Raw genomic sequence first — 14,035 nt, 5'->3', positions numbered from 1 at the left:
TCTCTCTCTCTCTCTCTCTCTCTCTCTCTCGCTCTCTCGCTCTCCCTCCCTCCCTCCCTCCCTCCCTCCTCCTTCTCTCTTTCTCTTCTTCTTTTCAGTTAAGAATGTTGTTGATTGCACTTCAGAGTTTGAGGAGTTCTTCGCTAAGCGTAGTAAGCTCCAGGAGGAGAGCCTGAGCGAGAGCCACAGCCACGTGGTCAGCATCGCTGAGTACCTGCAGCGGGGCGACACTGCCATCATTTACCCAGAAGCACCCGAGGGAGAGGAGCTGTCCCGTCTGGGCACGCCCGAAGCGCCTGAAACAAACGGCCAGGAGGAAAATGGTAAGAGTCCCGAGACCAGCCAGGGAGGGCAAGAACAGAACCGGGGACAGGGGCTGTATGTATGAAGCATCTCAGAGTAGGAGTGCTGATTTAGGTTCAATTTGGCCTTTTAGATCACAAAGAATAAGACTACATGGACAGGGGTGAGCTGGGGCCATATGTTTGAAATGTTTTAGAGTAGGAGTGCTGATCTAGGATCAGTGTTGCCTTTTAGACCACAATGAATAAGATTACATAGACATGGGGGAGCTGATCCTGGATCAGTGCTCCTCCTTTGAGACTCTAACCCTGCGCAGCAGTGGTGTGGCTGGACTCTTCTTGGTCTCTGTGGCACAGTGACATGGGCAGCTGTTGGTCTCACAGATTCTTCACTGGATGCCTCTGTGTTTACCTTCGGTCCTCCAGTCTTTAAGCAGCAGCAGCTGCCAGAGGTCTGAAATAAGATAGTACACCTCTCAGACCCCGGGGGAACAGGGATTGAATTAGAATGGATTTATGATACGTACTTCAGAAATGATGAAAGTGTGGGAAAAATGGTATTAAATAAGCCACTTAAAAGCAATTAGGCGAGGGGACTATGGTTAAGGGGAGCAAGGAGGGATGAGGGGGGAGGGTGGGTGAGGTAGTGTTCTTAAAAACCAGGTCAAGGTGCTTTATTTCAGACAGACTGATTTGTAAGATATCAGTGTAAAACAGTGTAAGATTAGATATCATGTTTAATTTTTTGTCTTAAATCAAAAGTCAAAGAAACACAATTACTTAAGCTAAAAGTATGTTAAGCAACACATTCTAAAGTGTATAGGTCAACTAAAAGCTAATTCAATTTAGTATGTGTGAATTTTCACGTGTGTCTTAGTATGTGATATAAGAAAAGGGGGGTGGGGGGGGTCTGTGTGTGTGTGCGCGTGTGTGTGTATGTGTGCATGTGTGTCAGGGCATGGATGCCAGCCTGAGACGACGGCACTCTGTAGAGCAGATTGCAGTGATACCTCCCATACCATTCCGGGCAGTATGCCCATTAGCTGCCATTGATTTGCTGACCTTTTGGACTGCTTTCTCTCTCTCCCCCACGTCTCCCTTACCCAGACCTGCCACCTGGAACTCCAGATGCTTTCGCCCAACTGTTGACCTGCCCCTACTGCGACCGGGGCTACAAGCGCTTGACATCGCTCAAGGAGCACATCAAGTACCGCCACGAGAAGAACGAGGAGAACTTCGCCTGCCCCCTGTGTAACTACACGTTTGCTTACCGCACTCAGCTTGAGCGACATATGGCCACGCACAAGCCCGACAGAGATCAGGTGAGGATCATGTGCCCTCGTTTTTTGTTGTTGTTGTTGTTGTTGTTGCCGTTTTCAATCCCTTTATTATTCCTCTCCCCTTCTCGTTCCCTTCACTTACTTCGTTTCTAATGTGCTACGATCCCTTGGAGGAAAATATATCATTTTGATTGGCAATCATTATGAATTTTTCATGGCATTTTGGAGATGCAGATCTTTTAATGGTAATAACTTTAATTGAGGCCCTAAATGGTTTTTTGATGGCCCCGTCTGATATGATTTTGCGGTCTTATGTTCACGATCAAATGATTATGTTAATTTCCAATTTAGACATTTTATCTGCTCCTTAATTTCACTTCAACTAGTAGATTTTATGTTCTTTAAAATCAAGCATTTCCTTCATGCAGTACTAAACTCAGCAAAAAAAGAAATGTCTCTTTTTCAGGACTCTGTCTTTCAAAGATAAATCGTAAAAATCCAAAAAACTTCACAGATCTTCATTGTAAAGGGTTTAACACTGTTTCCCATGCTTGTTCAATGAACCATAAACAATTAATGAACATGCACCTGTGTCGTTAAGACTCTAACAGCTTACAGACGGTAGGCAATTAAGGTCACAGTTATGAAAACTTAGGACACTAAAGAGGCCTTTCTACGGACTCTGAAAAACACCAAAAGAAAGATGCCCAGGGTCCCTGCTCATCTGCGTGAACATGCCTTAGGCATGCTGCAAGGAGGCATGAGGACTGCAGATGTGGCCAGGGCAATAACTTGCAATGTCCTTACTGTGAGACAACTAAGACAGCGCTACAGTGAAACAGGACGGACAGCTGATCGTCCTTGCAGTGACAGACCACGTGTAACAACACCTGCACAGGATCGGTACATCCGAACATCACACCTGCGGGACAGGTACAGGATGGCAACAACAACAACTGATCGAGTTACACCAGGAACGCACAATCCCTCCATCAGTGCTCAGACTGTCCGCAATAGGCTGAGAGAGGCTGGACTGAGGGCTTGTAGGCCTGTTGTAAGGTAGGTCTTCACCAGACATCACCGGCATTAACATTGCCTATGGGCACAAACCCACCATACAGGACTGCCAAAAAACTGATGAGTCGCGGTTTTGTCTCACCAGGGGTGATGGTCGTGTTTATCGTCGAAGGAATGAGCGTTATACCGAGACCTGTACTCTGGAGCGGGATCGATTTGGAGGTGGAGGGTCCGTCATGGTCTGGGGCGGTATATCACAGCATCATCGGACTGAGCTTTTTGTCACTGCAGGCAATCTCAACGCTGTCCGTTACAGGGAAGACATCCTCCTCCCTCATGTGGTCCCCTTCCTGCAGGCTCATCCTGACATGACCATCCAGCATGACAATGCCACCAGCAATACTGCTCGTTCTGTGTGTGATTTCCTACAAGACAGGAATGTCAGTGTTGCCAATGCCAATGATCTCAATCCCATTGAGCACGCCTGGGACCTGTTGGATCGGAGGGTGAGGGCTAGGGCCATTCCCCCCAGAAATGTCCGGGAACTTGCAGGTGCCTTGGTGGAATAGTGGGGTAACTGGCAAATCTGCTGCTGTCCATGAGGAGGAGACACACTGCAGTACTTAATGCAGCTGGTGGCCACACCAGATACTGACTGTTACTTTTGATTTTGCACCCCCCTTTGTTCAGGGACACAGTATTCCATTTCTGTTCGCCCCATGTCTGTGGAACTTGTTCACTATGTCTCAGTTGTTGAATCTTGTTATGTTCATACAAATATTTACACATGTTAAGTTTGAAGAAAATAAACGCAGTTGTCAGTGAGAGGACGTTTCTTTTTTGGCTGAGTTTATGTCAGAATCAACATCTACACTTATTATTGAGTCTCACTCACTCGCAATGTATTTTATTTTAGATAAACTAACCTGGGAATTTGTTGACAATTTGCATGCATCACATCCAACTCCCTGTGTGGAAGAAATAAACGATCTATTCATAGATGTTACATTTGCTTGCCATCCGTGTTTTAAAAAAGAAGTGAATCTGAACAAAGCAGTAGTGACAATTGAAGTCCTCTTGGGGTAAAAAAGAAAAAAAAGAAAGATAAAATGTGTTGTGCAGTTAGTGAATAGTCGTGTCATCGCTTACAGGCAAGCCCTAATCCCATGTTCCATGAGAACTGTCTCTACCTAGGAAAAGATGCCCTCGCCATAAACACCACAAACAAATCTAAAATAACCTGTAACACTCCTTAACCAATTAACCAATCAAGAGAAAATATGTCATTAATACACGCCAATAATATTTGAATACCCAGCCCATGCGCCCCGCCCACAACATCCAACATCCCATCCCTAACCTTCCCTGAGTCATGTAGGATAGCATGTCCCCCTCCGCCAAAAACACATTTGCTGGTGTTGGTGCCATTGACAATTAGGATTAGAGAATGATTGTATCTTATTGGCACAACTAAAGTTTACTGCGGTCCTCAGAGGGAAGCAGGGGGAGCCAAAGCAGCTGTTGCTGTTTGTTTATGCAACTCAGCAACGTACGAGCGGTGGGGTCCCTGACTGGCGCTTGGCGGCCCCACCGACAGACAGACCCACTCCTGCTCGATCTTTGAAGGTTGCTGCCGTTTGAACAATCCTCCCTGTGTCCTCCCTTACGCCATCTGTCTCCCCAGGAATGTGGGTAGAGTCAGCACACCCCAGCAGTTGTCAGGCTGGATCAGGACGCTGGCTGCTTCTTCCTGCTATGCCTGCCTTGGTAGCAAGTGCTGCTGAGAGATCTTTTGTATTGCCTAAGCATTTAACGTGTTCACCTCCGACTCAGAATTAATTGTGCACGTCTGGTGTGCCTCCCGTTTACACGTGCGCTGTTATTGTTGTTGTTGTTACTATTACATTTGGATTTTGAAACAGGCAGAGGCCTCCCCCTCTTTGAATTGCAAATTTGAGGGGCTGCAACTGATGTTTACCTTTGAACAGAGAATCAAGGCCTAGTCCCATCCTATAGTCTGAGATTATTAAAGAGACGTTTGAGGATTCAAATGATTAGGGGAAATCTGTTCCAATTAAGACATTTCAATATTTATGGAAATGTGTTGCTTCTTCATGTCAAATGACTGTTGTTTGCAGGTATGTGAAATACAGGGAAGGACTTCTTCTTCTACCCGTCAGAATATCTTTCGAGTGATTACCCCAAATTAATAAAAGCAGATCAGATTGCTTGTTTCTAATGAGGGGGAAACTATATAAAAAAAAGAGCCCCTTTCATTTATTTTATTTTATTGGCTGCCAAATTCTAAAGGCATGCTTCCTTGGCTCGAGAGCCAGGAAATGAAAAGGTATGTGATTCCCTCTGTTATCAGCGCCACTCTTGTACTCTCTCGTTGGAGTTGGAAGTAGAAAGAGGCAAGATGGGCTGTGTGGCAATGTAAGACATTTGGCTTGTCGGTCGATTGCACCGAGGGCTGATTGCGATTGTTTAGTGAACTATTTTCCCCCTGTAATGTTGTTAGTAGAACTTATGTAAATACCTGCTTCTTTCTCTATAGCACCAACTGCTGAACCAGGGGGCTGGCAACCGCAAGTTCAAATGCACAGAATGTGGCAAGGCCTTCAAATACAAGCACCATCTGAAGGAACACCTGCGGATTCACAGTGGTGGGTAGCAAGGGGGCCTGTGCACTCCGCTTTGAATATGCATAACCTTGATTTAAGGCTGTGGTGAACTTCACAGGTTGTACAAAAATCGATTGCGTTTTTCTTTTCTCTCTCCCACTGTTCCAATGGATGACTTGAGCTACTTTGTTTCCTTCTATCTGCCAATCTCACAATTGAGCTGTTCAGTGTTTACACTTTAGTTTGGCATAATTAAAGGTGTTCATTGTTGATACATTTTCCCTTAGCCCACTTATATTTAATCATTGAGAATATGTGTGTTCCTTATGCCATTCTAAATACGCTCATGGCAGATTTTTTAAGTATACATTGTTGTCTCTTTTCAGGTGAGAAGCCATACGAATGCCCAAACTGCAAGAAGCGCTTCTCCCACTCAGGCTCATACAGCTCTCACATCAGCAGCAAGAAGTGCATCGGCCTTATAGCAGTCAACGGGAGGATGCGCAACAACATGAAGACAGGCTCTTCTCCTACATCAGCCTCGTCCTCCCCCACTAACACCGCCATCACCCAGCTGAGACACAAGCTAGAGAACGGAAACGGAAACGGCAAGCTCCTGGGCCACCACCAGGACCAGAACAACCACCACCTGAACATCAAAACAGAACCACTAGACTTCAACGACTACAAACTCATGATGGCCTCCCATGGCTTCAGCGCACCTGCGCCCTTCATGAATGGAGGGATGGGGGGAAATAGCAGCCCGCTAGGGATCCACTGCTCAGCCCAGAGCCCCATGCAGCACCTGGGGATGGGGATCGAACAACAGCTCCTGGGCTACCCGTCCCTGAGCAACAACCTGAGCGAGGTCCAGAAGGTGCTCCAGATCGTGGACAACACTGTGTGCAGGCAGAAGATGGACTGCAAACCGGAGGAGATCTCCAGGCTCAAGGCTTACATGAAGGAGCTCGGGAACCAGATCGAGGAGCAGAAACAGGGACTGACGTCACAGGGGGGTCACCAGATTGGTCTGCCAGTCATCAGCCATAACGGTGCCACTAAAAGCATCATCGACTACACATTAGAAAAAGTGAACGAAGCCAAAGCTTGTCTCCAGAGCTTGACCACGGACTCAAAGAGACAAATTAGCACTATCAAACGCGAGAAATCCAACCACATGCTAGATTTAGGTACAGAGGATAAGATGCATGAGAACAACATTATGTTTACACCCTTTGCTTGCCAATACTGCAAAGAAGCCTTCCCAGGTCCAATTCCCTTGCATCAGCATGAACGTTACCTGTGTAAAATGAATGAGGAGATCAAGACAGTTCTCCAGACTAGCGAGAACCTTATGCCCACAAAACAGGGGATGTTTACGGAGAAGCATGCCCTCCTGCTCTCGTCCATGCTGTCTGAGAAAAGCCCCATCAACCCGTACAAGGACCACATGTCAGTGCTCAAGGCCTACTTCGCTATGAACATGGAGCCCAATTCAGAGGAACTACTGAAGATCTCCATAGCAGTCGGCCTTCCTCAGGAATTCGTCAAAGAGTGGTTCGAGCAGAGGAAAGTTTACCAGTACGGCACCCCAAGAACTCCACCATTAGAACAACAACGGAACAACCATGCAGATATGGTTCTAGCCGCAAACAACCACAACCACACTCCCTCTAAAGACTCAATGGCAGCGAGATCCCCAGTGTCCCTGATCAAGTCTAATAACCGTGACCGCCACCGTGACCACCATATCACGTCCCCCTCCATTGCAGAGCTCCATAACAACGTCAACAACTGTGAGAACCAGCTCAGACTCATGAAAGCTAACACGTTCAGTGGACACACCAAACACATGGGTGACCACTCCAAATTGGACCACCAGTCAAGGAGCAGCACACCTTCTCCTTTGAACCTTTCCTCCACATCTTCCAAAAACTCCCAGAGTAGCTCATATACTCCAAACAGCCTGATGTCTGAGGACCTGAACCTCAACATGAACCTGTCTGAACAACCACTGGACCTGTCACTGCCAAAGCTCATGAAGGAGCCCAAACATGCCATGACCGTGAAGAGCAGACCTAAACTAAACAGTATTAACCACCATGACCACTCCAGTGTTCCCTCCCCACGAGAACACTTCGAAGAGCCACTTAACCTGGCCTATCTCAAGAAGGAGTTTGAAGCCAGAGGCCAGAACCACCACAATGGAGACCTCAACAAAAGCACCAGCCCCTTGTTCGGGATGAACCCCTTCGGTGCCAAACCTATGTACACGTCGCTTCCGCAACAGAGCGCATTCCCACCGGCCACCTTCATGTCTCCGATGCAGGCCAGCATGCCTGGGCTGAGGCCGTACCCAGGGCTGGATCAGATGGGCTTCCTACCACACATGGCCTACACTTATGCAACAGGAGCAGCTACCTTTGCTGAGATGCAGCAGCAGCAGAGGAGAAAATACCAGCGAAAGCCTGGTTTCCAGGTAAATAGATAAGCCGCTTGTGGTTTAGTTTCTAAGCCTCAGGTTTATCCTCTCTCTCTCTCTCTCTCTCTCTCTCTCTCTCTCTCTCTCTCTCTCTCTCTCTCTGTCTCCTCTCAAATTCTCTAAAATGATCTGCTCATTGTGCCACTAATTAAATGGTACTCTAATGAGCTCAAATGCTCACCTGCAGCACATTGAACCAGGGAGAAAACACAGTCAGGTAGATAACCAGCTGTCAAACGCTCCTGGAGTTGTTCAGTTCTCCAAGCAGACGTCATTAGCGATATCAGCACATAATTGCTGTTTCAGAGGAGGTTATGATGTGGGGGATTCAGTTGTTGCCAGACTCCACCGTGAATTGTCCTTACCGCAGAGTGCAGGCAGCATCACATCTCCAGCTGTTCAGTGTAGTCTATTCCAGAGTAAAACATAGACTACGTACCCTTTAAAATCAATCTGTCTCAGCCTAGTTTATTTTTAATTTTTTTCCTTAGGTATTTTTTTTTGTGTGAATTGTGTGAGGGACAACGTGTATGTGATCTGTGCAATAGGCAAAGGGTAAGCCCTGGAGCTGCACACAGCACCGAGGATCTGACTCCAACTCCAATTCTCTGCCACTGTCTTGTATTTTATTTTAAAGAGAGTTGCCCTCTAAAGCCAAAATGAGTTTCTACATGCAGATTAATAATGCACAGGCTCCATGTTCATTCCCACTGAATGCTGAAGGCTGTTTAACATAGAGGGAACCATTTTGATAAAAAAAAAGTATTAATAATGTTTCCTATTCTAAGTTATTAAATTAGATTTTAAAAAATACAGCTACGGGCATTTAGCTCAAATTGATTGCGGAACGATAGTAGCTCTGTTCTTTAAAAACAGTGTAAGAAAGAAAGTGTCCCCGCCAAAGGAGTCATTGTCAGACCAGAGCGAGCACTTCTTAATGAGAGCAGTGGTGCGTCTCAATATTGGTCATTTAGAACACCTCTTGATTTAATCATTATGAGTTGGAAATGAGAAGAATATGACAATATGCCCCGCAAAGGGCTTTCTCTTATTATTATGACCTTCTAATGTAATAATACTTTCCCCCATTCATTTAAGTTTAAGCCTATCGGGTTAATCTTCCCTTATGAAGAACAGATACATATGGAATGAAAACTCTTTCATGTATAAAATTAGACTCATTCAAATATATGGAGGACAGATTTAAAAAATGTAAAATAATGAAAATAAAATAAAACATTCAGGGTAGATTGTCAACCATTACAGTGTGGTCTGCCTTTTATATTTACACCTGCGCTCTCTATTGGAGTGTTAGTAATTAGGTCAAAAAACTTAAGTTCCATTCAGTCTTTCATTGAGGCAAACATCAGGAGGTCCTGTACCTAAATGTAGTTGACATGTGTGGATTGATAAATGTGTCATTTTCCAGGGGGAGCTGCTAGACGGAACAGCCGATTACATGTCAGGACTGGATGACATGACCGATTCAGACTCCTGTCTGTCCCGGAAGAAGATTAAGAAGACAGAAAGTGGTATGTACGCGTGTGACTTGTGCGACAAAACATTCCAGAAGAGCAGTTCCCTCCTAAGACACAAATATGAACACACAGGTATATACTGTTCTGGAACACTTATTTTACCCCGTTGCTTTCATTTCTAATGTTTTGTGTTACTTAACCCTTTCAATTGTTTTATTTTGTTCATTCCCCACTACTTTCCTGCTTTGTTCTTTTTCAGTTGTAATGTAAATCGAGACCTAACCTTGTTTCTTCATTGACAGGGGTGAGGAGATATACTTACTAAAATATGTAGAGTAAAACATGACATTATTAGGGTTATGCCAGAAATACCTTTCTCTGAATATTATAAGCTCCATACTTAAATCAGAATGTGGCAGAAAGAGCCTAACTAAATGTTGTGTCATTGCTTTTTGCATAATGCATGAGGGCACTGTCTGAGGTAAATGTCAACCTTGGCCATTTCTAAATTATATCCATCACATGCTACTTTATTAACCTTATTATTATTTACAAAACACACTAAGCGTACCCACATATATAACTAGTAAAGAGACAGAGACAGACTGCTGAAAGTGTCACTTGACCAAACCGGTCTTTTATTGACTCTCACTCTAATCAGTGGTAGGTCGGTTTAACCCGTTGAACATTTGTGTGTTGAAGACATTTTTTCACTAAGTTGCATCATTCTTTACACACGTGACTATCTGCAGCACGTAGCAGGATACCGCATGCTTTATGTCGCACGCCAGGTTTATCTAGTTGTGGTATTAGGAGGTGTGTGTTGCACGTATAGCAGTTATGGAAGGCGTCGAAGGCATCCCAGGGCTATTTGTGGCTAGGAATTGGCCAGATGTGTTGGTGTCTGTGCTTGGTGGCACAAGTGGCGTCACGAGAAGATTGAAATGCCAAAGGAGAAACTCTATCTTTTGATTTGTGTCAGATAGACTGTTATATTTCCGGATGTGCTGATGTGTAGTAAATTCAAAAAGGGGGTGCAACTGTCCCACACTCCCCACCCCATGATATACACCATGACCAGCCACCATTGCTAGCTGCTGGGAGAGTTTTTATTTAGCCAGATCATTTTGGTAGCATGATGTAATGAAATTTCACTCCATCAATGTAGGGCAGCTCGAGTTTCTCGTCTCACACCTCTGCGTTCAGGGTATCCCATCTTACAAGGGGAGCACAGTAGAGTGGAGTCCCAAAAATAATTGAGGGACAGAGGCGTCTAGAAACTAGAATTATTCTACTGAGATTATCAGGGTAGCCATAGTCTCTTGTTCAATTCTCATCTCCTGTTTGTTTATTTATTTGCCACAGCTTTCTGTTTGTTAAGTGTTTGTGATTCTGTTCCTCCATGCTTTAGCGATAGGAGGGAATTTCATAGTGTAAACACATGACAGACCCTGTGGTTTATATTAAGCTGTTTATCTTCTCATTTGGAATAAACAAATAAATTATGACAAAGTTAGCATTGATATTGTAATGATAGTTCAAGTTGCTTCATACCATTCGAATCATCGGAATGTACTTTAAGTTTGTGTTTGTTCTCCTCCTGATGCTTTTAACTGTGTTAAATGTAGTAACAACGTGGAGAGCGGGGAAACTCATGTCTGCTTTCCTCTCCCTTTTGTGTCTCCTCAGGTAAACGGCCACATCAGTGTCAAATCTGCAAGAAGGCATTCAAACACAAGCACCACCTTATAGAACATTCACGACTGCACTCGGGCGAGAAACCGTACCAGTGTGACAAGTGTGGGAAACGCTTCTCTCACTCGGGCTCCTACTCCCAGCACATGAACCACCGTTACTCTTACTGCAAGAGGGAGGCCGAGGAGAGGGAAGCGGCCGAGAGAGAGGCCCGGGAGAAGGGCCACCTAGAGCCCACAGAGCTACTATTGAGCCGGGCCTACTTACAGGGCATGACTCCTCAGGGCTACCCCGACCTGGAGGAGCGCGAGGGCATTCTGAGGGAAGGAGGGATGAACGGAGGCATGAGAGATCGTCAGAAGGAAGTTGAAGGAACGTACGCGAAAATAGGACGTAGGGAAGAGGACTTTGAGGAGGAGGAAGAGGAGAGCGAGAACAAGAGCATGGACACAGATCCAGACATGTTGAGGGATGAGGAGGAGAACGGCGAGCACTCGATGGACGATAGTTCGTTGGACGGGAAAACAGAAACCAAATCGGATCACGAGGACAATATGGAGGACGGCATGTAATAAAACTACTGCATTTAAAAAGCTTCCCATCTTACTTTTCTGTTCATTATTGTTACCTGCTTGCTTTTAAACGCTGCTGTGTTGAAGCTGTACATGCACGTGCCTGGAAGCTTCTAGGAAGCTTTGTATTGAAGGACTCAAAGGGTGGTGGTTGTATATGTCTGACCAAGGAGACATTGATTTGAAGTTTGATTTTGGGGTGGGGGGGGGGGGGGGGGAGAATTGTGTAAGAAGAGGCTGCATTATGCAAAAATGAAAAATTAATAAATTAATACATTTAAAATATTGTACAGTATTAAGGCCTAAAAATATGTGTGGTGCTAACATCCTAAAAACTCTGTGTTCCATAGTCTTTATAGCACAAACTAGTGACTTGTACAAATTGCACTTCGCTTCTATAATCACTACAAAAATAATAAAAAAGTATTGCCTATGTATATATTTATACAGTGTTGAAAAAAGCAGTAGTCTCCACACTACAGTCCATCTGTTTTATTACTTATCTTTCACTTAATGTGTTGTCTATAGTTTTGCCCTGTCGTCAGGTCAGCTAGCCACACAGTTTTAGGCCTCACAATTTCTCTGTGAAGGAACTTAACAGATATTACCTGTTTGATTTTAAGATAATGAAGTCTTAAAGAGACCTTGAAATGAAGGGAACATGGTTTGACAGTACAGTACAGTACAGTAGATGGAAAGATCGTGTGAACAATTAAGGAGAAAGCCTTTGTAAGGTGTTTTTGATAAGAAAAAGCCTTATATGCAAACCTTTTAATCTGTGTGTTTCTGCAAGTGCCATCCTTGTATTGTGTGAAAGGAGGGTGACACATGTTACCTCTTCACCAGCTTCGATATTAAGAGATAGCTCACCTTGATCTTTGAAGCACCCATGTCAGTATTAGTACACTAGGCAGCAGTTCCTTAGTTTACATATGTCTGTGCAATTTTCAGGTTTATTTCATTAACTTTTGTCAGTATTACACCAAACAATTTTTTTAAACAACAAAATTGCATTCATTTTGTTTGTAGGTTGAATAACATTTTATTTATGTGGCCCATTTTATATTTCCTAATTTTATTTATTTCATACTGTAGTGTACAGTATTATAGTTCTTCAATATATAGATATATTTTAGTAAAAATGAACTTGGCGTTGATCATTGGGGCAAATTTTACGTAAAGAGAGCATTTATTGTGTTTTGAAACATTAATTGTGAAATGCAAATTTTCAACTATATTATTTTGTTTTATTTCCTTTATTTTCCAATTACTGGAAATTCCAAATTTGGGAACTTTTATACAATATTGTGAAAACACTGTATTTTTAACTAAAAAAATTCCACTTTCTTCATCTTTTTTTTTTTGCTAAAAAAATGAAGAGGGACTGTTAAGATACAATGTATGATACCATGACTGAAGAAAATCTTTCCTGAAATGTCTTTGTAAAAGTATTATTGAATTTTTAATTTGTAATTTCTCTTGGAAATGACCATGCTCAAATAAAAGTAGCCAAATTACAGAACACAAATGTCTTATGTTCAACTTTTTTCCCATGCTTTTGTAGCAGTGCCACATAACTACACCTGTCACTCAAAAAAGGACTTGTCTGAAAGTAAAAGACCCACATTCCCCCAAAATGGGGAGTTTTCCTAGTACGATTTTAACTTTTTACACACGGAATCACACAATAATTCATTCTTTTTATAATTATTTTCAAACGTTTTATAACATTCAATAGACAATGATTATTGACAGTCATACTACCATGACAGAAAAAAGCAAAGAAGCAAATTAAGTCATTCAAATGAAAGGTGGATACCAGCTAAAAGTACTTCAGTGTGAAGATACTTGTAGCTATTAACCGCTCACACTGCATATGCAGATTCAAAGTAACATCAAAAGGCTAAGATGAAAGGGAAAAGGTTGAGCAATGCCAAACACAGAACATGCTTTGCATATTCCAATTTTCATATTGATCCTGATGCCATCTGATCATTCGGTGCTATCTCACAGATAAAAGGGGAGGAGGTCTTAAATGATTAGCCATTGAATTTCACCACGGACTGTTAACTTTTGGGATGATTTAGAATGCGACGCTTCCACAGAGATCAGAGGTCAGGAGAAGACACCTTCAAGGAGGAGGATAGAACACTCCAGGTGAAATGTATTTGACACATTCTAGTACCCTTCTGCACCACAATAAGGAAGATCATGACGTCAGAAGGGAAGTTGTACTTGTACTGTGATTTGTTAGCCCAGTCAATCATTTTGAAGTAAATAACAATTTCCCTTTAAAACCTTATTTGAAAATACTTAACCGAGCTAGTCGAATGTTTGGGAGGAAAACACACCCAATGACAACATGCTGTTACAGTGACTCTTAATAATGTCATATTGCCGTATGTTTTGGCCAGATTGGTGGTGTGTTTGGAACATATGAACTCTGATGATTCATCACTGGTTTTATATGTATAGACTCAGACTTTAAGTGTAGATTTTGCCTTCAGGGTACACAATTGCTTCCATTAATATCTCCAAGTCTTACTATTAGTGACATTGCTTCATATTGTCATTGGCTCAACACA

General features: G+C 43.4%; 1 protein-coding gene across 6 annotated transcripts in view; it reads left to right on the top strand.

Moving 5' to 3' along the window:
* LOC112266563 (zinc finger E-box-binding homeobox 2) overlaps nucleotides 1–12,974 on the top strand; it is an 81,648-nt gene extending 68,674 nt beyond the window's left edge. For 4 of the 6 annotated variants that reach the window (XM_024444138.2, XM_024444137.2, XM_024444139.2 and 1 more), the window contains 6 exons: nucleotides 99–323; nucleotides 1,410–1,624; nucleotides 5,157–5,265; nucleotides 5,610–7,702; nucleotides 9,135–9,315; nucleotides 10,873–12,974. In XM_024444138.2, the coding sequence (XP_024299906.2) occupies nucleotides 99–323; nucleotides 1,410–1,624; nucleotides 5,157–5,265; nucleotides 5,610–7,702; nucleotides 9,135–9,315; nucleotides 10,873–11,450 (3,401 nt within the window). In that variant the 3' untranslated portion in view covers nucleotides 11,451–12,974. The remainder of the gene's footprint in view (nucleotides 1–98; nucleotides 324–1,409; nucleotides 1,625–5,156; nucleotides 5,266–5,609; nucleotides 7,703–9,134; nucleotides 9,316–10,872) is intronic. The other 2 variants (XM_024444141.2, XM_042297050.1) reach the window with 1 other exon arrangement.
* The last annotated feature ends 1,061 nt before the right edge of the window (nucleotides 12,975–14,035 follow it).

This window comes from Oncorhynchus tshawytscha, linkage group LG14 (genome assembly GCF_018296145.1).
Source record: "Oncorhynchus tshawytscha isolate Ot180627B linkage group LG14, Otsh_v2.0, whole genome shotgun sequence".
NCBI classification, from domain to species: domain Eukaryota; kingdom Metazoa; phylum Chordata; class Actinopteri; order Salmoniformes; family Salmonidae; genus Oncorhynchus; species Oncorhynchus tshawytscha.
This window is presented reverse-complemented; position numbering and strand designations above follow the sequence as displayed.